Raw genomic sequence first — 23,492 nt, 5'->3', positions numbered from 1 at the left:
TTTCGGCACTGTGGTTTCAGGTACTTTTAGTTCCACCGTGTGTCACGGTACCTCGATACAGACCTACATGACGTTACACTTGTTTTGGGTTTGATTTTGTTTTTCTCTCATACATTCCTTAAAAAGTCTAAATTAACTTCATTATCCCGCAAGAGTAAATTCATGTGGTATTACTTTAAAATAAACTTTATTATCTTATTACCTAACCTATTCATCAATGTCTTTATTTATCATTTGGATTAGGATCTTAACCTTGTTTTTATTGTAATTATTTAAGAAAAGGAATAAAATATTATTAGTTTAGATTACATAAGAGTCAATAAGTCAGAACCAACCGGACACTGTTTGTGACAATATGTCTTTATTTTTGAATGCTTATTGATTTATAGAATGAAGGAAATCAGATGAATAAAGATCCCAACACACCAGAAACTCCTCTTGTATCACAGAACGTTCAGACAACATTTGGACTTTTATTTTCTAGTTGGACATTTTTGAAGAGAAGATCGTCACCACTCATGTCTGGTAGGTAGATGTTGTTACCTTTAGACAAAGCCATGGTAAATGTTCCCCCTGTTTCCAGTCTTTATGCTAAGCTAAGCTAACGTGACCAATCTGAACAATAACTCTCAGAAAGAAATCAAATACGTGTGTTGAAGTTTTATTTTATTAAATCAGTGGATGCTGTTTATAACAGACAATATTCAGTAAACTAAAATGGAAAAATATGTCAGAGTATTTCAGTGTTTTCTGTATTTTATTTTGTGCTATTTATAGATTAAAAGTCCAATAACTGATTATGTTTTTGTCCAGCTCAGAGAGTCAGTTTCCTTCTAATGTTAAAACTCAAATGTGAACCGTTTCCTAACTCTTCAGATAATAAACAAGAGAAAGTGAGTCTGTCAGCAGAGAGCTGTTTCTGTCTGCACAACAAACTGAAAGTGAATCAATGAAAGAGATTATAGATGAGCTGTAGAGAGATCATGATGGTGGGAGGCCTCACAGCTTCTTGGAGCACAGGAAAGGTTTTATGTCGGTACACGGCCTGTCGTTCCAGTTGCCTGTAAAGAGATTTTAGACAGTTTTAATGTCTAACTTTTTATCTTTCAGATTGCAAAATATGACCGCCTGATATAAGTTTAGAGGTCATTGTTGCATCATCATGTTTATTTAAAGGACAAGATGTTTATGTTGTTGATTTTTACCCCAAATGTTCATCTCAAGACAGTTCTCATTTTCACCGGCGTTGTCAGGCTGCCCCTCATGCCACTGTTTGTAGTCGAATGTGGATCCATCAGACCACATCCACACGCCCTCCTGGAGGAGAAAGATTGGTTCAAAATGAAAGTAAAATCAGAAAAGAATCCTGCTTTTTTCTCTTGTTTTATTTAGTCATTTTCCTCTTTCTTTCTGAGACAACTGACATCACCTCCTGTGATGATAAAAGTCTCACCTGCACTGAGTCAAAGCCTCCGATCCAGTTTGATTTGTTTTCACCAGTCACTTGGTTAATGTAGGTTCTGAGGAAGGAATTTTCCTCTTCTGAGTGGACTGAAGCCAGATTCCCACCAATGGACTTGCAGAAGTTCTAATGGAGACAATATAATAGGTTAAAAACATTTAAGAATAACACATAAACCTAATCACAATTTTAACAGATGCAAACTTAGAACATCTAATTTTTATGCTGACATAACTTTGGACAATGCAGGACTTTTACAGTAACAAAGTATTAATACTTTTAGAGACAGTCCTCCCCCAAAAAACTGTCCCATTAGTCGTTTGTTCAGGCAGCAATTAGGACTCATATTTAGGTTTATAGTATCAGCGCCCTCTAATGGCCATAGTAGTTATGACAGCAACAAAGCAGGAAGTAAAGTGATTTATGTTTTGCTCCTGTCATAACTACTATGGCCACTAGAGGACACCCCCACTAGACATCTAAATATAGGTCAGGACAGTCTTGATAAAACTGCTGTACCTCTGCATCGATCCAACTCTTTCCCTGGAAGTTGAAACTGAAACAGCGAGAGCCGAACTGAGTCCAACCAGGAGGGCAGGAACCTTCAAGACAATGTTGAGTGAAGCATGTGAAGTTGATCGACCTCTGCTTGTCAATAGCCAGCTTGCTTTGTTTTTTAACTTCTGTGAGGCAGTGTTGCATGTCTTCTGTTTGTATTAATAATAAATGATATAGATAATTTTGCTACAAGCTTCTCCCATCCTTCCTTCAGAAACCTAACAATTCTTTTCTCCCTAATCCCGATCAGGATGTAATATATCCTTCTGAGTGATGCAATCAGTCAAGAGCAGATGTACGGGAAGTTAACATCTGGGCCTACAGCCAGGGACAGCGAGGTCAATGGCCTTATGTATTACCTAATATTAAACGCGTGATGAACTGATATGGACTCCATCCTCCCAAATGTATAAATGACTGGCATGCTAGAGAATGTCTTCAGTTCCTCTGCAGAGTAACTCAGGTCTTTGGTTGAATTAAGATCTTATATTTTGCAACATCTTGGTCTCCCTGAAAATTCCTTGATTAGTAAAATCAAGGAAGTTGAAAAATCCAAGACAAACCAACATGGAAAAGAGAGGAAGGACGTGCACACACACACACACACACACACACACACACACACACACACACACACACACACACACACACACACACACACACACACACACACAACAAAAACTACAAACCCCTACGTAACATTATATGAACCAACAAGTCAAATACAATAAGAGCAACAAGTCAGAGATACTGTACTGACCTGGGTAGGAGGTTTGTCCACAACACTGTGATCACAGAGAGACGTATTAAACACGAGCAGTCTAATTACAGGACTACTCAACTCAACTTTATTTATATAACACATTTCATACAAACATTCAGCCCAAAGTGCTTCACAGAACAAACTTATCTAATTTTTCAGCTTACAGTTTGCACTCAGCCTACATTAAAACTAGTAAGATTAATTAATAACTGTCTCATAATCTTACAGGTTGGAAAACCACTGAATTATACTGCATGTGGAACACATTGAGTTGTTTTTTAAATTAATGGTTTCATAGTTTTTACTTACAGATGCAGCCGACAGTCCGATGGACAAACAGAGCAACAAAGCAAACAGAAAGCCTGATGCCATCTGTGGAAAGACGTTAAACAAAGTCAACATACTGCAGACAAGGACATGAATGGAGACAATTAATGACTGTGATCAGTGAGACATTTATCACATTAAAGTATCCTGCTAGTTATAATTGTGTCATATAATATAGATATGGTTTGATATTAAATAGATTAATATTTAAAATATAAATATTAAATACACTAAGTTTTCTCAAAATATAAAATGATAAAATGTCCTTCGATGAATACAGGATTAGATTAAATGTGATAATAAATTGAAATATAATTACCTTTGCTGAGGTGATGATTGGCTGACAGAAGAAAAACAAGCTGATGACTGTCACTGATAGAAAATGTCCAGTCTTTATAGTTTATCAAAGCGTGTTGAAAGCACTGGAAGATCCTTCAAGTTACGCCCACACTTTCATAGTTACATAAAACATTCTTCCAGTAAGAGGTGGAACATTCGGGTATTCCCTTTTTTTCACTGTATACTTCTACTCTACTAAATGTCAGAGGTAAATATTGTACATTTTCCTGCACTTCATTTATGTGACACTTAAAGTTACTTTTTACATAAAAAACACTGATATGAAGCTGTGTAGGGACCAGCAGTAGTGTTTAACTTGATTTTAAACAAAAAAGATCACAGAGCATCTGATTCTGAGACAAAAGAAGTCATGACCAACATGTGCTTTTCCTGAACAAATGATTTTGGGCCTCCATGTAAACTTTTCAGCCTGTCAGCCAAACTACTACGAGTTACGCCAAACGAGTATGTGTTCCTTCGTATTCGTGTTCTCACATGGAGTGGTGAGGAAAAGTTATCTCGAGACACTTTACAGATAGAGTAGGTCTAGACCACACTCTATAATTTACAAAGCCCCAACAATTCTAATAATTCCCCCAAGAGCAAGCAATGCGACAGTGGTAAGGAAAAACTCCCTATTAGGAAGAAACCTCGGACAGACCCAGGCTCTTAGAAGGCAATGTCTGATGGTACCAGTTGGGGGTGTAATGAACAGTGGCGATAATCGTCCCAATAAAGATAATGGAACTATGACTAGAAATAGTAGTTGTAGTAGTTCATGGCATAGCACGGCACTGCCGGCGTTACAGGGTGTAGCAGTGCACTGCAGGATGTAGCAGGGTGTAGCAGGGCACGGATCCAGGGCCACGGCAACAGCTGCTACCATTATTTAGGTGCCACCCTAATCCAAGGAAAACGAAAAAAAAACATAAGGACTCCGGGGAAAAAGCTCCCCAGAGCTAGGTTAGTAAAAAGCATTTCTGGTACATGGATGCACACACAGGGAAAGACAGAGGAAAGAGGGGCTCAGTGTGTCAAAGGAAGGAAGTCCCCCGGCAGTCTAAAACTATAACAGCCTAATTAAGAGCTGGTGCAAGGCAAACCTGAGCCAGTTCTATAAGGGTTGGGAGGTGAATGTGACAACTATGAAGAGAAACAGGTGCAACTCCTCACTCCCTAAAAATAAGCTTTATCAAAGAGAAGAGTTTTAAGTTTATTCTTCAATGTGTTAACGGTGTCTGCCTCCCGAACCCAGACCGGGACCTGGTTCCACATGAGAGGAGCCTGATAGCTGAAGGCTCTGGCTCCCATTCTCTAGTGGGACAATACGGTACTATGAGCTCTTCAATATATAATGGTGCTTGTCCATTTAAAGCTTTGTAGGTCAGGAAAAGGATTTTAAATTCAACCCTGGATTTTACAGGAAGCCAATGCAGAGAAACTAATACAGGAGAAATATGATCTCTTCTTGTCTGAACACGCACTGCAGTATTCTGGATCAGCTGGAGAGTCTTAAGGGACTTATTTGGGCAACCTGATAGTAAGGAATTACAGTAGTCTAGTCTAGAAGTAACAAATGCATGGACTAGTTTTTCAGCATCATTTTTGGCAATGTTACGAAAGTGAAAAAAGGCTGTTCTTTTACATTGCATGTCATTTAGCTGACGCTTTTATCCAAAGCGACTTACAATTGCTATATATATTTCACGCCTCTGGAGCAACTAGGGGTTAAGTGTCTTGCTCAGGGACACATTGGTTGATGTATTGCAGTGGGAATCGAACCCAGGTCCCCCACAACAAAGGCATGTGTTAGATCCACTGCGCCATCACCACCCCTGTTCTTGAGGTTTGTTATAAGTGGGTGTTTAAGGATATATCCTGATCAAAAATAACTCCTAGATTTCTGACATTAGTGCTGGAGGCCAGGGCAATGCCATCTAGAGGAGATACATCTTTAGATAATGAGGTTCAGAGGTGTTCAATCAGATCAGTCGATCAGATCTGTAACACGTTAGCTTAACCAGCTAACATGCTAACTAGCCATGCGGTCTACCTGACCGCCATCTTGAATCTTGCAGAGGTCCGCCTCATGATGTGTATGATTAGTGCAGGGTTTAGCTACGCCCGCAGTCTCCTCACCTCCCCCCTCCTCCTCACACGCTCACACACACATACACAGAGACATGCTCACCACATGCTTGCTGTTTGTTTTGCCTTTTTGTTTTAGTTTGTAAAAGGTATATAGGTTTTGATGATTGAGGAATTATTGATTGGCCACTGATCATTTTGAAGTTAAATAAATTCTGTTATACTTTAAATAGCAGTTGTTTGTAATTATTTGTGTAGCCTATGTGTGGTAATAACTGCTGGTTAAACAGGCCTGTGCTCGAATTCACCCTTCTTTTGTTCCTTCAAAGATTCCAGAGAAATTAATCAAATTAATTCAGATCTGTATTTTAAAAAAACAATGAGACTATTTCACAGCTCAGTTACCGGTCCCTGATTCCAGGGTGGTGCCCCGTTTTGATTGTTTGTCAGTTTGGTAAAGTTATGAATACACATATTCATAACTTTATTAATATTGATACAACATCTTTAATAATTTGCCGAAAATTGAATCTGTACTCATACCAATTCCCAACAGCTGTTCTAACACTACTAATGTACCCAGTAGTATACAAAGTATAATTAAGTAAATTATACTTTGATAAACTACAAACCTCATATACAAAATATGATAATTTATGATGAGGGATTTAATCATGTGGCTCTTCTACACTTTCCAAATGTTATCAGACTGAATGGGTTAAATTCTGATAGTGAAATGTCTCCATGTCTCCTCTTCCTCCGCTGTACAAAGTGAAGCCAAAATCTCCCAGATGCATTATTATCGATATTATATATTTTAGGGGTGCCACTAGCTATGTCCATAGGGAATTGGGTTTGCACCATGGTTATAATCGTTAACGAAAGAAATATTGAAAACTAGGTGGAAAAAACATTGTTGTTAACTGAAATAAAAATAAAAACAAGGCGTTAGTAAAAAAACGAAAACTAAAACTGTAATGTCTGTTTGCAAAAATAAATGTCCTTAGTTTTCGTCTTTGTCCATACTTTCATAGAATAAATAACGTTATACCCAGAAATTCCAACATTCAATGTCAAAGTGAACACTACATAGTCCGTGCCCCTCACCTGGTGTCAAGGTGGTACCAAAAGTAAGAAGAAAGCGACAGAGTCTGTTCTCCTTTACCTTGTTAAGGTAAGATAGGTTAGCCTCCTTGTTCTCAAGGTACTTCTCAAATGTACTTTCAAATTTGTGGGATTTTTCCCTTTAATAGATTGTCCACATATTTTCCACCTTCCACTGCAATGCCCTTGCTTTTACCTGAACCAGTCATAATCAAATAGCAAAGCCCCCTTCCGCCGAAACAGAAGCTAACCCCAGTACAGGGCATGAATGTATGGGTACAGTGCCAGGCAGCATGACGGAGACAACCGTAGGACAGAGAACACTGCAGGAGGGCTTTCACCGGCGATGCAATAGCTGCTGGTTAGTAATTGCTGGAGAAAGGGAATTTTGGCAAAAAAGACACAGGCCCGTAGTCCGAGATATCTGACCCCAACTACTCTAAATCTTGCGCATACGTTTATGGACTTATGGATACCAAAACTCAAGGATCAACTCTGAGAAGATAGATTCAGCTTAAGAAAGGTTTATTGAGTCCAGCAGATAAATTACATACGTGGGTTCACAAAAGACACTGAGTATCCCTAGCATCAGACAAAGGAGTCGGAGCTCAGGCTAGCAAAGTCTCTGTCAAGTTGTGAGCCCTGTTCTTCAATATCCCTCTTAATCTAACCTTTATCCTTTTCCTTAATGGGGTGTAATTCTCCTGTCTCCGGGCAGATTCTTCTGTTGCCACATACACACACACACACTCACAGGGTTGTGTCCTCTGCCTGGTGCAATTTCCTCTTCTTGTTCTCGTGACCTTTAAACAATTCCCTTTTATGCCATATAAGAACTTAACTATTTTGATGACTTAAGCTTAACCCTTCCTCAATTTGACTGCACACTCGCCTATTTTTTTTTTGTGAGGGGGGGGGGGGGCAAATAAACAGAAATCAGCACTTCAAAACTGGGCAAAACAACCAGCAGTACTTTATTTAAACAACGGTATTCAAGAAGAGCAAGACAATATGATACAAGATTCAAGTTAAAAACATACCTATATCCTCCCATCCACTACCAAAAAGCATGTTAACTACTTGAACATAAATTTTGCTTTCCTTTCCTTCTGGCCAGCAAATTTCTCAATGACTCTCTGATTAAAGTCAGTCATCTCAGTAACAAGTCTCTTTTCCATTTAGAGCATGGCCAATGCATTCATCCTCTCCTGGGTCATGGTGTTTCTGAGAAAAGTTTTTTTTCTTTTCAAGGTTGAGAAGCACCTCTCAGCTTCAGCCGTGGTCATGGGTGTGGTATTGACAACTTTTGCTAGAGTCACAGATTTTGAAAACACTTCTTCGAGATTGACAGCTGGAATAGGTCCACAGAAACATGACAGGCTTTGAACTCTTCCTTGCTGTAGATGAGACTGAGCTCTGTCTTCTGCTTGCTTCCACTGAGCATTGGGTACGCTTTCATGGTGCTGCTCAATGCATCTTCAGGAAAGGTATCCTTGTACAGCCTTTGTTGGAACTGTTGGATGCTCCCTTTGATATGGACCGAATCAATGTTATTCTTCTGGAGCTTGGCATAGAGGAAGTCTACATGTGGCAGGATGTGGTGACGAAGTTCCAGAAAGAACTTAAAATTCTGATCCTCCAGTAGCATGGCCAGGGCTCCTGCTTCTCTGACAGTATTGGGGTCGAAGTCACCTGAGTCTTGTATGTTCTCAAAACAGAGATTCAAATCCTTTCTGTGCTCAAATGCTCCACAATATTTTACACACTCTATTATCCTGGACAGTAAGTGTCCTCTTCCTTGTGCTTTCTAATGCAAATCCTGTAGCCTTCATCTAGTTCTTCAGCAATGCTAACTCTGCCAAATGTTGTTAGCTTCATGCTATTATCAAGATGGCTGCGGCTAATTTCATGACGTTTGCATTTTCTTTTTAGGTAAGAGACCTAAAAAGAAAATGCAAACGTCATGAAATTAGCATCAGCCATCTTGATAATAGCATGAAACGGGGGTTAGAGTTTTACCCCCGTTGTTGTCCACAAAACCTCAGTGACGTCACTTTGAAACAAATTACAGGGAAAGCAAAGACATTGATAACATCACATCCAGCCAGCCAACTCTGTTTCGCATAATAATGTTTCGTGAAGCCCACGGTGAAGCCCACGGTGTAGCTTCATCCTCGGTCACTGGCCTGCTGCTGGTGGTCCGGTCCGAGATCCATTATCCTCTTTTTTTCTTCCAGTGAACGCCTTGTGAAAGGCTTTTTTGGAAGATCAATGACAGAATTTGGTTTAGCTGCTGCCATTATCTCTACAAAAGTGATTTGTGTGATTGTCAGCTTGCAAGGTTTTGGCAGAGTGATGGTATCGCCTGCATGTTAAGCGGCCAAGAGCGTGAAGTTGAGTGACGGGTGTCAAGAATCAATCAGATTGGAAAAAATAACACGTATCCAATTCTGCCTGGAGGCGAATCTTCAAGAAACCAATTACAGCTTGAGGTCACATGCTTGCCTTGTGGAATGTAACTGTAACATATACTCAAGTCCAAATTTTGAGGTACTTGTACTTTACTTGAGACTTTTCTTTGCATGCCACTTTCTACTTCTATTCTGCTACATTTCAGAGAGTAACATTGTGCCTTTTACTCCACTACATTCATCTGTTACAGCTTTAGTTACTAGTTACTTTTCACATTAAGATTTCTGCACGCAAAACACATGTAAGTTTATAAAATCTAGTTTTAGTCTAAATGAAATTAGCCAACAATATAATGGCCTACAAGTCCAGCTGAAGAGAGTCCTGGGAAGAAAGTTCTCTACTTTTAATTCTTTAACTACATTTTCCTTATGATGCTTAGAGACTTTTACTGAAGTAACATTTTCAGTGCAGCCCTAACCCTAAAGAATCTGAATACTTCTTCCACCACTTTTTTTTTTTTTCCTATTATGAACTCTGTAGAGTCAGGTGCAAACATAGTCTGGAGTTTCCCTTTCTCACATGTAGCACAGAACAAGAGATTGGCCGGGTCAGACGCGTTCTCACTTCCTAGAAATCCTCCGTTTGGTTTGGGCAAGTGGTGGCGTTTTGGTAGAGCGTGCAGGAGGCAGGACATGACACAGATTACACCACTACGTCACTAAGCCAGTTCGTAATTTAGTCAAAGACAACCAAGCATCTTGCCGTTCCTTGAATTGGCAGGGTACAGTGAATACCGTTTAAAGTCCAGTCCAACTGATATGGACATTCCTGTTTAGCGCTCCGCTAACTTAAATGGGGATTAAATGATTTAATCATGCGGCTCTTCTACACTATCCACATGTTATCGGACCGAATGGATCAAATTCTGAAAGTGAAACAAGTCATTTCATGGAGGGATATGATGCCCAAAAAAATTTCTCCACTGATTTACAGACATCTCTTTCTCTTTTCTTTTCCATGTAAATCTGTGGGAAAAGTTTTACCGTAAAGTTTAATATTTTTTTTGGGCCAGAGGGCCAACTGTTTCAACACTAATAGCTGCATCTCATGTCGCTTAAATTGCATCCCTGACTCCTCTACTTGCCTCCCTTCCTCGCATGTTAGTCCCTTCCACCAAGGAAGCCCTGGAGAGACATGAGGAAATCATAGGAGAAGAGAGGCAACGAGAAATGTTTTCTAGAGGAATGAGACGTCCTTTCCTCTGAAGCGTCACATGAATTTATCAGCTGCACAGCTTCCAGGAAGGCTGCGCTCTGTATCCTCACTCATAGCTCCTCAATGATTCCTCCTCAATGCTCGCTCCTCGTGGCAGAAATAAGAGCTTTGAGACGGCCTTCACCGAGGAGGGACATAAAAACTTCCAGTTCAGCCGAGAAGTGAGGAGTCGAGGAGCCATCAGATAAGGGCCATGAGATGCAGCTTATGTTCAATTTGCTTCAAAGCCCGCCGCACATAAAGCTCCTCCAGGTAATGTTAGATTAGATCAGGGTGCAGTGCATGATGTGTGAAAGAGACGTGTATGTTAACTTTACCTGGTGAAGAGTCTGGCCTTGGTGGTTCCCAGTAGTGTGGCTTTGTTTCACTCCACCAGCAGCAGGGATCCCTCCCTCAGACCCTGAAGAGGCACAAAATGACCGTAAATATATCTGATAAAAAGCCGGTATTTGTCTGCGGCTTTCTCAAACAAATAAAGGCAATAAAACATTGAAAACATTGTGCTATAATGGCTGTATTTGGTAAATTTCCACAGCTCTATTGCCATCATTACAACAATCATTATTAACGCTAAGATCATTGATTACATGAATTCGGTTGACAAAATCTTTTCCAATCAACACAGTTCACAGTTTACAAAGATAACAGCAATAGATTTGCCATCAGAATTCTTAGTAATTTTGCGATGTTATTTCTTAAATGAAGTCAACACATCCAGCAAGTTTTTCACAATAAAAGTTTACCTGTAAAGGGAGGGAATTATGTACATTGATCCTCTGGAATCATTTCATTTCTGTGAAGGAAGTGTGCAACATCTTTCCAAGCTAATTTAAAGGCAGGGTTGGTAACAATTCCCAATACACACTTTTTATATATATATATATATATTGTTTTAAATTGTCTTTACACCCTGATAATATAAATAACTTATGGGCTCTGAAAAAGGAGCGAAAAAGATCCGTCACCTGTAGCTTTTGTAATCCTGTAAACACGCCCACCAATCAAAACCTGGTGGTGCGCTTGGAAAAAAACTATGAAATGCCTCCTTGCATAGGCACAGTGGGCCTACTCTACCCCTCCCGTGAACGAGCCTGAACTCAAAGAATGTCGTTGCCGGAGTTACTGCAAGTATACAGGAGAACGGAGGAAAAAACTCAGCAAAAGTTGCCGCTGCTGCCTGTACTTGTGCCCTGCTAAAAAGGCAAAGAAAAGAAAGTCTGACGCGACTAGTCTAGTCTTCACTACAAAGGCTGCAGATGCAGATTGAGGAGATGCAACTTTCAAATCTTGCTAGCTTTTCAACATTCCCAATCATCCTTTACCAGTGATCTTAAATAATGGCTGACTGGAAGCGAGCATTTAAGAAGAGGAACTGAGAGTATGACATGACAGTTGTTGGGATTAGTGCTGTAGACATGTACATACCACTGACTTTATCGAGACAAACAAAAGGTAAACATGGAAATAGTTAGGAGTTTGTAATCTCACCAGGACACTTGGCGTGTCAGCTTCTTCATGGTACTGAGTGATCCTCTGCTCTCTGAATAACAAAGTCAAATTAAGTATAATGTTACCACGGAGCCCTGTTGTTCTAGCCTATATTTGTTTACATTCATTCATTGTGTGTCCATTAGAAGTATGCCAAATCATCTGTTAGCAGCTCCTGATTGAAGTTTAAATGGATGTACAGACAACTATCGCTGGAATACTTTATACTCACGAAGAAATGTAAACATCTAGATTTTAGAAGTTCTGCAGTTATAGGGAGCGTATTTTTTATTATTTTTAGGTAGATTTATGGACGTTTATTCACCATTGACATCAGAGATAATTACATCACATTAACATGTAAGTCAGACTGAATCTGAATTTGTTTTTCATGTCTGTGTGTTCAGATTTGACCGAGTTATGACTCTGAAAAAAAGTGTATTTTTTGACGCAAGTAGGGGCAAAAGGGTGCTAAGGATTTTAAAGAACCTTAATCGCCTCCATGAGTGTGTTGCAACTGCTGCTGCTGTAGCTAATCGGGCCGAATCACTTTTTATCAGCTAAAAAATAGATATAGTAGAGTTGTTTTATGGTCACTCTACTCCACTGCTAAAGTTGACAGTTGCATTATATTTTGTGTTGACGACTGGTGTAGTTTGTGAATGACAAACTCATGTTAGTCCTGTTAAGTAAAACGTACTTTAAACAAACGTTTTGGGACTCAGTTCTAAATCTAAACATTGAGTTGGTGCATTATGAAACATATCTAAGAGTTGCTTGTTGCTTTTACAATTTACAGCAGAAGTTCTCTGAGAATCTCTTTTATATCCAAGATGAACTGGTATTGAAACTGAAATTTCCCTAACCTCACTGATATCTAATTTGAATCGAAATCAATTCAGGCAGTCATTGGCGATACCCAGTCCTAGTATTAAACCTAACTGAATGTAATGTATTTTCGAGTCAGAGAACAAAACCAGTGTCAATTCAAACACCAGATGAATGCTTAAGATACCCTAAAATGTTATGGAGTGCCATGGGGAAACCCAGTCATTAATTGGTTTGTTGATTTTCCTCTGAGAGGATTAGCGTCCAAGATCTATGCTAGACTGTTGCAAGTATCTATAGAACTCCCAATAGTAGAGAAATGGGAATGAAAGCTGAGCCCTGAGGGGAACGCAATAGGGAGACAGTTTGGGACATTTTCCACTGTTCCAAGAACCCAAATCACCAGCAGATCCATTTCAACATATGCCATATGACATATTGGACTCCTCAGAAGAGATACCCACTCCCTATTGCATGTTTTGTCAACCTGAACAAACTGGAACTTTCCTACACATGGTCTGGGAGTGTGAACAGGTGCACGAATTTTGGAATAAAAAAACATCAATAATATCTGATGTGATATTAGATAGTGAATTCCTACACCTGCTTGGGAGACAGAGGAAAATTTGGCTAGCCGGCTCACCTGCAACCAAGAAAATGATAGCTCAATGCTGGCTCCCCCCTCACTCGCTTTGTATAAAACGGTGGTTGGTGTATTTTCTGGACATAGTTGTGCTTGAGCTCTCTACAGAAATGATTAACAAAGCCAAATAATCAACTATCAGCCTATGGGAAAGCACAGCAGCACAAATATCAGACCTAATGACCTCAGCACCATAAGAACTAGAGGAGAGTGACTAGGCAAGGTGTGATTTCTGTTTGTTTGTTTTGTTTTCCTCGAGACCACAGAGAGTGGGGGGTGGGAGAGGGTTTTTGTTCTTGTTCAATTTGGGTTTCTCTGTTCTGTGCACCATCTGACATTACCTGGCACATATTGTGGAATCTGTTTTGTATGTTTGAAGGTGCTAATAAAATGTTGATTGCAAAAACAAACAAAAAAACACCAGATGAAAGTGGACACAGTTGAGTTCTTACTTTTACTGCTTAAAGTATATTTTACTGATAATACTTTTACTTGAGTAGGATGATTTTGAATGCAAGACCTTTACTTGTACTGGAGTATTTTCTACTTTTGTTGTGTTGGTGTTTTCTCACTGACCGCTGCAGACTTTAATACTAATGTCTGTTAATAAAAAAAGGAAACTTTTCTGTGTAGATAAGGAGGCAGCAAAACCCAGAGTGTCTCAACACTGAGCCGGCTGATTGACGATGATTTAGCTGCCACTGATGGGTCGAGTCCAAAGGTTTATCAGTTATCATCCTTTCATCCCCTCAGGTTGAATAAAAGCATGTATGTGATGAGTATGTGATGATGAACATGGGATCTGACATGTTTGAACCTTGATATCAGCAGCTGTTAAGTTTTAAAATAGTCTAACATTGAAAACTATGGTGGTTAACGAAAAGAAATGCAGTGTCAGCAAACTGAAGCGAAAGTCCTAACGTAGGACTTTTTTGAGGTTTATGAACTCGCGATAATTTGTGAATGGGAGCCTTTAAAGAAACATGACAAATACAGCTGTCCCAAAATCATGATTATCTTGGTGAGAATTATCTCTGCACATTATATTGTCTTACTAAAATAGGAGGAATGTTTTCCAACAGTGTTAACGTGTGCTGTAAGTAGGGGTCCTACTACTCCTACTACTGGCTGTAGTCCATTGCCTCTGGGCAAAAAATAATCCGATGACGCAAAAATCTTTGTTTCCGTCATCGGAAGATTTTTTCCAGACCCACAATACAGAGATCGCTCGTCTCAGGGGGACATGAGGGAGGGAAGCACGGTCATTCAAAAATACTACCGGGTTTCTAATGATACAAAGCTTAATGCTAAATTGGTGAAGTATCCCTTTAAGTTCCCTCTCTTCCTGAAACGGGCTGGAGTTACCCCTCTCTCTCAGGTTTGATTAACCTCTCTTTCTGAAACGGAAAACTCAGAGTTTCCCTCATCTCAGGGTTAACAAACCGTACAACAGATCCGTTTGTCTTCTCTTTTGCCACACACCTGTAGCTGAGGCTGTTGATTCCTATAAGCATTTCCTCCGTCAATGCTGCACCCGGTGGTAACACACAAAACTGCATATCCACTCATGACACCAACCTGCTATATAAACAAAACAAAGTTACATTATAGCTCCAACATGTATTTTGATGCTGATACTTTTGTACCTTTTATGAATGCTTAGACCAAAGCCTCAATACCTAAACTTCTTTCTTTCTGTTTGCAATTCTTTAACACACTTATTGCGAAACACTACACACGTTTTCTTACATTAGACACTTTGTTCAAAAATGAAATCTCCTGTTGTCATTGGGAAAACACTCTGTTCAAAATGCAAAACTCATCTGGCAATTGTAGCCACTTAAATACACACCTGAAAACACTTGCACAGAAAACAGAACACCAATCGGTCTGACCCTTAGCACTACAAATAGGCCTCAGGTAAGCCATTTTGCAAGCATGGAGGCAATGAGAGTCAGAGTAAGAGGAGGACAGAGAGAGAGAGAGAGAGAGAGAGAGAGAGAGAGAGAGAGAGAGAGAGAGAGAGAGGAGTCGGACGTGGAAGAGACATCGCCTGTGATGTTGACAAGGTCTTGTGGCCAGATCCACGCACGCACGCACACAAAACAAGTATGTTTTTTTTCCCAATAGCAATTATCTAGTAATCGTTTTTATTTTTGTTTTGTTGCTAAATTTGATGATTTGTGATTATTTTTCTTTATTTCTGTAAGAATGTTTGTTTTTTGTAAAAACTATTGTTGATTACTGCAGAAATACTCAAATACTACTTTTGAGTTTTACAGAAGACTGAGTCTTATGTAAAATTTTGTTGCAAGAATTTTTTAGAAAGGAGTGTCAAGTTTTGATTGCAGTGTTTCATTTTGGCATAGATATGAGTTGTTAATCTCCAAGTGCTATGTCTGATTGGCTTGCGTGTAGAGTTTTGACTTAATGAGCCAAAATCTGCAAAAAGTGTGTAAGCAATTAGGCAAAAACTGTAATACTTCCTCACCTTACTTCCTGCTTTGCTTCAGTCATAACTACTAAGGCCACTAGAGGGTGCCGCCACTATAAATATATAATTATTTGTACCTTTAGAGAAAACAAGAGTCAATCAGTCAGGACCAGACACTGTTTGTGACAATATGTCTTTTATTTTTGAATGCTTATTGATTATATAATGAAGGAAAACAGATGAATGAAGAACCCAACACACCAGAAACTCCTCTTGTATCACAAAACATTCAGACAACTTCTGGACTTTTATTTTCTAGTTTTTCATTTTGGATGATAAGATCACCACCACTCATGTCTGGTAGGTAGATGTTGTTACCTTTAGACAGAGCCAGGCTATGTATTTCCCCGTTTCCCATCTTTATGCTAAGCTAAGCTAACGTCTGCGCAATCTGAACATTGTCTCTCAGAGAGAAATCAAATAAGTGTGTTGAAGTTTTATTTTATGAGATCAGTGGACGCTGTTTGTAACAGACAATATTCAGTAAACTAAAATGGAAAAATATGTCAGAGTATTTGAATGTTTTCTGTATTTTATTTTGTGTTATTTATAGATTAAAAGTCCAATAACTGATTATGTTTTTTTCCAGCTCTGAGAGTCAGTTTCCTTCTAATGTTAAAACTCAAATGTGAACCGTTTCCTAACTCTTCAGATAATAAACAAGTGAAAGTGAGTCTGTCAGCAGAGAGCTGTTTCTGTCTGCAGAACAAACTGAAAGTGAATCAATGATAGAGATTATAGATGAGCTGTAGTGAGATCATGATGGCGGGAGGCCTCACAGCTTCTTGGAGCACAGGAAAGGCAATAGTCTGCTGCACGGCGTGTCGTTCCATTTGTCTGTCGAGAGATTTTCCAGAGTTTTAATGTCTAACCTTTTATCTTTCAGACTGCAAAATATGACCACCTGCTATACGTTTAGAGGTCATTGTTCCATCATCATGTTTATTTAAAAGACAAGATATTTTATATGTTGTTGTTTTTTACCCAGATAGTTCATCTCAAGACAGTGCTCTGCTCCACCTCCGTTTGTGGGCTCCCCCCGACCCCAGCTGGTGTAGTCGAATGTGGATCCATCAGACCACATCCACACGCCCTCCTGGAGGAGAAAGATTGGTTCAAAGTCAAATCAAAAGAGAATCCTCCTTTTTTTGTTGTTTAATTTGGAGTAATTTTCTTCTTTCTGTTCTTTATTTCTTTCATCAAATTTCATTTTCTCGATAGCTCAAGAGATGAGTGACATCATTTCCTGTGATGATAAAAGTCTCACCTGCACTGAGTCAAAGCCTCCCATCCAGGTCCGTTTGTTTGCACCGGTCACTTGGTGAATGTAGGTTCTGAGGAATTCATGTTCCTCTTCTGAGTGGACTGAAGCCAGATTCCCACCGGCGGACTTGCAGAAGTTCTAATGGAGACAATATAATAGGTTAAATATATTTAAGAAAAAAACATGAACCTAATCACAATTTTAACAGATGCGATCTCATGACATCTCATTTTTTACGGACATACCTTTGGACAATGCAGGACTTTTACTGCAACAAAGTATTAATACTTTTAGAGACTGTCCTCCCCCAATATGTCATTTGTTCAAGCAGCAATTAGGACTCATATTTAGGTTTATAGTGGCGGCGCCCTCTAATGGCCATAGTAGTTATGACAGCAGAACAGCAGGAAGTAAAGTGATTTATGTCATAACTACTATGGCCACTAGAGGACACCGCCACTAGACATCTAAATATAGGTCAGGACAGTCTTGATAAAACTGCTGTACCTCTGCATCGATCCAACTCTTTCCCTGGATGTTGAAACTGAAACAGCGAGAGCCGAACTGAGTCCAACCAGGAGGGCAGGAACCTTCAAGACAATGTTGAGTGAAGCATGTGAGGTTGATTGACCTCTGCTTGTCAATAGCAAGCTCGCTGTTGTTTTTTAACTTCTGTGAGGCAGTGTTGCATGTCTTCTGGTTGTATTATTAATAAATTATATAGATAATTTTTCTACAAGCTCCTCCCATCCTTCCTTCAGAAACCTAACTTAATTTTTTTCTCCCTAATCCCGATCAGGACGTAATATATCTAGTCAAGAGCAGATGTACGGGAAGTTAACATCTGGGCGTACAGCCAGGGACAGCGAGGTCAATGGCCTTATGTGGTACCTAATATTAAACGCATGATGTAATGATATGGACTCTATCCTCCCAAATGTATAAATGACTGGCATGCTAGAGAATGTCTTCAGTTTCTCTGCAGAGTAACTCAGGTCTTTGGTTGAATTAAGATCTTATGTTTTCAGTGATTAAAGTTCTCCGTCGTTACAACGGATTTCCATCAATTTGATTTTAGAAATGCCACATCTGAGATCGATGCAGATCCGATGACAAAAAAATGTGGGGGGGCCCTTAAAAGTCTTGAGTAACGTTCACAAAGTTACACATTTCGTTTACAAAGGTCTTAAATTACGTCTTGTCCGTAGGATGAAATAATTACCGTAACGTCCTAAATAAAAGCTTTGTGTGTGTGTGTGTGTGTGTGTGTGTGTGTGACTTTACAATTTACTCCGTGTCACTGGGATGTAATACGACAGTATAGGTACTATTTACGTCAGTGTTTTTCTTCACGCTCTTGACCATGGAGTGTGCGCGGACCATGGCGCGGATGCAGGGTGCGCGACACATGGATGTAGCTAGGCTATAACAAAAATAACGGCATAACATGTTTTATCTTAAATTTGTGGACATTGTGAGAAAGCTCTCGCCCTAAACATCCAAGCTCCGGCGCAAATCAGTCAGTTGTCAAGAAAGAAAACAAAACGTTTTGCACCGTGCTAATAACTAAGCTGACGTTAGCTCGTCGGTTAGAATAAGTGTCTGAAGGTCTGGCCAGAGATGTGGACCAGCTGGCGGACGAGGCTGAGAGCAATATGGCTGAGGTTAGCACAACAAGCGGATCGGCGTGCGAGTCAGTCTAGAGCTAATGAAACGGGGGAGCTGGAAGACCCGCCTGACTGTTCCTGATCAGCTAGTAATGGAGACAGGGTTGTGAATAAGACGATGACGGTGTCGGCGACGCTCCACCTTTGGTGGGGTATGTTTGAAATGCAGCCAACATGCTAATGCACAGCTGACAATATCACCCAGATGTGCCGATCACCGGGGTGAGAAAAAAAACCCTGAGCCCAACTCTTTATTGCTGCTGCTATTAAGCAGACTTTAGACGCATAAGCAGAATGGGATGAAACAATCACTGAAGCAATTAGCATTTACATTGTCATATTATATTACATTATATTGTCTTATCTAGCCAAGGTGGAACTAATTGTGACACCTCCATAATGCACACATTTTATTTTTTATCATCCTATTTATTTTGTTTTTTTTAAGTTTCATAGCATAAGAGCAACAACAAATACTTTATTATTTGATATTATGAGATTAAAAATACACCTTACAAAGCTATTGTGAACTAAATATGATTGTTGAGTATTATAATAAAATGTCATTACCTGGTAAATCATGCTTTTCTCAGGCCTAAAATCCACACAGATTTTTCATTATATGGCTGAAGTTGGCATTCAATTTCATCCTAGGTGGTATTATAATGGTCTTAAAAAGTCTTACATTTTTAATTTGAAGAATCCTATACCCTGTATAAACCGTACTGAATGCAATTTATTATCGCGTCATGTCCACAATCTTTCAAACTTTGCAATGGAAGGTTTTGACTGAGCATGTTAACATAAAATAATAATAATAATAATAATACAATCACGCCATAGACTATTTGTCATTATCGCGAACCGTTGTGTAAGATGGTCAATCTCGTTTGTGCCATAACGCATGTTAGAGTGTAAGATAAAGCCTTTCTATAATATGATTGCCGCAGTAGAAAAGAACAGCAATGGTTAGTTGTGGGATGGTACTGAAATATTGTTTTGTTCATTAGGAAAAGAGAACACTAGCTATACTCCCTTTCCCTTGCTGTTTGCATCTCGTTGTACATTAAAAACCAATAGGGCTCGATCGCAAAAGGGCTGCTATCTGTATAGGTAGATGTGAAGAGCTTATGACCTGGCCTGAAAAAAAGTTCAGTCAAAAGATTTTTTTTCACTTTAATCCCTGTGTTTTGCAACATCTTGGTCTCCCTGAAAATTCCTTGATTAGTAAAGTCTGCAAGTTGAAAAATGCAAGACAAACCAACATGGAGAAGAGAGGAAGGAGGCGCACACACATACAACAAAAAAATACAAACCCCTACGTAACATTATATGAACAAAGAATCAGAGCAATTAGTCAGAGATACTGTACTTACCTGGGTAGGAGGTTTGTCCACAACACTGTGATCACAAAAAGACATATTAAACACGAGCAGTCTAATTACAGGATTACTCAACTCAACTTTATTTATATAGCACCTTTGATACAAACATTCAGCCCAAAGAGCTTCACAGAACAAACATATCTAATGTTTCAGCTTACAGTTTGCACTCAGCCTACATTAAAACTAGTAACATTATTTAATAACTGTCTCATAATATTACAGGTTGGGAAACCACTGCATTGTATAATGTAATATTTGCATAGTTTTTACTTACAGATGCAGCCAACAGTCCGATGGACAAACAGAGCAACAAAGCAAACGGAAAGCCTGATGCCATCTGTGGAAAGACGTTATACAAAGTCAACATACTGCAGACAAGGACATGAATGCAGACAATTAATGACTGTGATCAGTGAGCCATTTATCAAATTAAAGTATCCAGGTAGTTATAAGTGCATCATATAATATAGATATGGTTTGATATTAAATAGATTAACTAATATTTAAAATGTCTAAATATTAAATACACTAAGTATGCAGTATGGTGGCTCAGTGGTTAGCACTTCTGCCTCACAGCAAGAAGGTTCTGGGTTCAAACCCAGGTCATCCCAGGCCTTTCTGTGTGGAGTTTGCATGTTCTCTCCATGCTTGCGTGGATGTGCTCCGGTTTCTTCCATGCACGCAACTAGGACTACAGTTGAAAATTAGCCGACTGGCTAACACTGGCGCGTTTACAGAAATGTTGATTAATGTGCATTGTCCTAATATAAATAAATAAATCTTCTTCTTCTTCTACTGTAAGTGTTCTCAAAATATAAAATGTCCTCTCGATGAATACAGGATTAGATTAAAGGTGATAATAAATTGAAATATAATTACCTTTGCTGAGGTGATGATTGCCTGACACAGAACAAGATGATGACTGATAGAAAATGTCCAGTCTTTATAGTTTGTCAAAGCATGTTGAAAGATCCTTTAAGTGACGCCCCTCTTTTCCAGTCCGCAGAGAGACTTCTTTGCAAGCAACGTGGAATCTGAAATATTGAAATCTGAGAACATGTTTGAATTGCTGATTGACATCGGGGTGCATATAAAAAAATGAGGAAACACTTGTTACATAAAACTTCTTCCAGTAAGAGCTGGAACATTCGGGTATTTCCTTTTTTTCACTGTATACTTCTCAACAATAAATCTCAGAGGTAAATTTAGTTACTTTTTACATTAAAAAACGCTGATATAAAGCTGTACTAACACTACTTATCTACCCAGTAGTATACAAAGTATAAATAAGTAAATTATACTTTGATAAACTACAAAATTAAAATGCTTCTACCTCATACAAAAAAAAAGATAATTTATGATGAGTGATTTAATCATGCAGCTCTTTACATCCTGCCACTCCCCCCCCGTAACCTCCGCTCCTCTGATGTAAACCTCCTCTCCCCACCACTCAGGACCAAGCACCGTACCTGGTGGTGACAGAGCTTTCACCATTGCAACCTCTTCAGATCAGCTTTCCACATACAACAGTCTTACATTTCTCACCTGATAGTTACTGGTTTTATTGTTTTTAATTGCTTTTAATATGCTTTTTTATGTATTGAGGCCTGTACTACCAAGCAAGATCAACTTGTCCTGGATTTCTTTCAGTAATCTGGCTTCACCTAACCTAACAACCGTATCACGACGCTGGTTATCAACTAGTTCAGTCAACCAATCAGGGTTTCCCAATCCAGCGCGTTCACATAAAAGAGGCGGTGTTTGCGCACCACGACCGATCGCAAACATCTACCAGAGCCGCATGTTATATAAGAAGAGCAAACTATAATTCTCCATAAATATGAAGAACACAGACACGGTTTTACAAGGAAAACACAATACAGTCGCTGCTTCCTAAAACAGGAATAAAAAATTTAAAATAAATTAGCCGACGCTGTAGATGTTTAAATCACAACTCCAATATCACTTCCCCATCAGTCAGGACCAAGATCTGACCATAATTACACTCGTAATTACACTCCATAAACTGTCGTCGCTTCAGCAGACTTTATTTCAGTTGCAACCCTGGCAGTGGGAAGTGATCGTGAGAGTAAATAAAAAATATAAAAATATAATTCAAACCGATGCGTGCATTGGCGACACACGGCTCATGAAGCCGATATGTAATTCCCTCCCATTAAAATATATAGGCTACATTTCATAAAAATACCCATGTTAACGGGGTTATTGGTCTCTAAATGTTTTAACTTTTATGAGCGCACCCCTCTCTCCCCCCCCTCTCTCTCTCTCTCTCTCTCTGCACCGAGCTCCGCCTGATCTTCTATAAGAACGGTGACGCCGTTATCGATCGAGTATTGATTGGTCAGTAGGAGGTGCTTTAACACCGGTTGATCTCTGATCTCCAACCTAACCTGCTCCCGACCAGGTTAGGTGTTCAGCATGAGTTACCACGGCGATTGAACCCGATAACAACTGATCCACCTTCGTAGTACAGAAAATCCTGGGTTGAGCCTTAAGTTAGCTCGTTAACGCCAAATCCTGCTTCGTAGTACAGGCCTCTGGTTTTATCTGTTTTTAATGTGATGTATGTGTTGGTTTTACTGTAAAGTGTCTTTGAGTACCATGAAAAGCGCTATATAAATAAAATGTATTATTATTATTATTATTATTATTATTATTCTAAACTTTCCAAATGTTATCGGACCGAATGGGTTAAATTTTGATTGTCTCCATTTCCTCCGGCTGTACAAAGTGAAGCCAAAATCTCCTGGATGTATTATTATGGATATTATGGCACCAAGGTTATAATCGTTAACAAAAACGAACTAAATAACGAAAATAGGTGGGAAACAACATTGTTGTTAACTGAAATAAAAATAAAAATGAGGCATTGTGAGGAGGAACAATGCGGATTCCGTCCTGGTCGTGGAACAACGGACCAGCTCTTCACTCTCGCAAGGATCCTGGAGGGAGCCTGGGAGTATGCCCAACCGGTCTACATGTGTTTTGTGGATTTGGAAAAGGCGTATGACTGGGTCCCCCGGGAGATACTGTGGGAGGTGCTGCGGGAGTATGGGGTGAGGGGGTCTCTACTCAGGGCCATCCAATCTCTGTATGACCAAAGTGAGAGCTGTGTCCGGGTTCTCGGTAGTAAGTCGGACTCGTTTCAGGTGAGGGTTGGCCTCCGCCAGGGCTGCGCTTTGTCACCAATCCTGTTTGTAATATTTATGGACAGGATATCGAGGCGTAGTCGGGGTGGGGAGGGGTTGCAGTTTGGTGGGCTGGGGATCTCATCGCTGCTCTTTGCAGATGATGTGGTCCTGATGGCATCATCGGCCTGCGACCTTCAGCACTCACTGGATCGGTTCGCAACCGAGTGTGAAGCGGTTGGGATG

At 39.6% G+C, this 23,492-nt stretch overlaps 2 protein-coding genes across 2 annotated transcripts; both read right to left on the bottom strand.

Annotated features, from left to right (window-relative positions):
• Positions 1–484: 484 nt before the first annotated feature.
• On the bottom strand, positions 485–21,139 carry LOC114563533 (galactose-specific lectin nattectin). Its single transcript, XM_028590322.1, has 8 exons — positions 20,977–21,139; positions 20,372–20,434; positions 20,089–20,113; positions 17,553–17,635; positions 17,049–17,183; positions 16,766–16,877; positions 16,100–16,618; positions 485–543 (listed from the first exon to the last, which is right to left on the bottom strand). Exons 2-7 carry the CDS (start codon positions 20,432–20,434, stop codon positions 16,557–16,559), a joined length of 480 nt encoding a protein of 159 aa, XP_028446123.1. The 5' UTR covers positions 20,977–21,139; the 3' UTR covers positions 485–543; positions 16,100–16,556.
• On the bottom strand, positions 650–3,538 carry LOC114563532 (galactose-specific lectin nattectin). Its single transcript, XM_028590321.1, has 7 exons — positions 3,430–3,538; positions 3,093–3,155; positions 2,781–2,805; positions 1,982–2,064; positions 1,454–1,588; positions 1,206–1,317; positions 650–1,061 (listed from the first exon to the last, which is right to left on the bottom strand). Exons 2-7 carry the CDS (start codon positions 3,153–3,155, stop codon positions 1,000–1,002), a joined length of 480 nt encoding a protein of 159 aa, XP_028446122.1. The 5' UTR covers positions 3,430–3,538; the 3' UTR covers positions 650–999.
• Positions 21,140–23,492: the final 2,353 nt, after the last annotated feature.

This window comes from Perca flavescens, chromosome 11, assembly GCF_004354835.1.
Source record: "Perca flavescens isolate YP-PL-M2 chromosome 11, PFLA_1.0, whole genome shotgun sequence".
Taxonomy (NCBI): Eukaryota; Metazoa; Chordata; class Actinopteri; order Perciformes; family Percidae; genus Perca; species Perca flavescens.
This window is presented reverse-complemented; position numbering and strand designations above follow the sequence as displayed.

Bases quoted from the DNA above. Each gene is read 5' to 3' on its own strand.
- LOC114563533 (XM_028590322.1), bottom strand. From the start codon at position 20,434: ATGGCATCAGGCTTTCCGTTTGCTTTGTTGCTCTGTTTGTCCATCGGA. The intron at 20,114-20,371 runs GTAAGTAAAAAC...TTGTGATCACAG, and splicing joins TCGGACTGTTGGCTGCATCT to TGTTGTGGACAAACCTCCTA. The intron at 16,619-16,765 runs GTAAAAAACAAC...ATCTCTCGACAG, and splicing joins TCTTGAGATGAACTATCTGG to ACAAATGGAACGACACGCCG.
- LOC114563532 (XM_028590321.1), bottom strand. From the start codon at position 3,155: ATGGCATCAGGCTTTCTGTTTGCTTTGTTGCTCTGTTTGTCCATCGGA. The intron at 2,065-2,780 runs GTCAGTACAGTA...ATTGTCTTGAAG, and splicing joins TGGACAAACCTCCTACCCAG to GTTCCTGCCCTCCTGGTTGG. The intron at 1,589-1,981 runs GTACAGCAGTTT...TGTCTCCATTAG, and splicing joins AGAGTTGGATCGATGCAGAG to AACTTCTGCAAGTCCATTGG.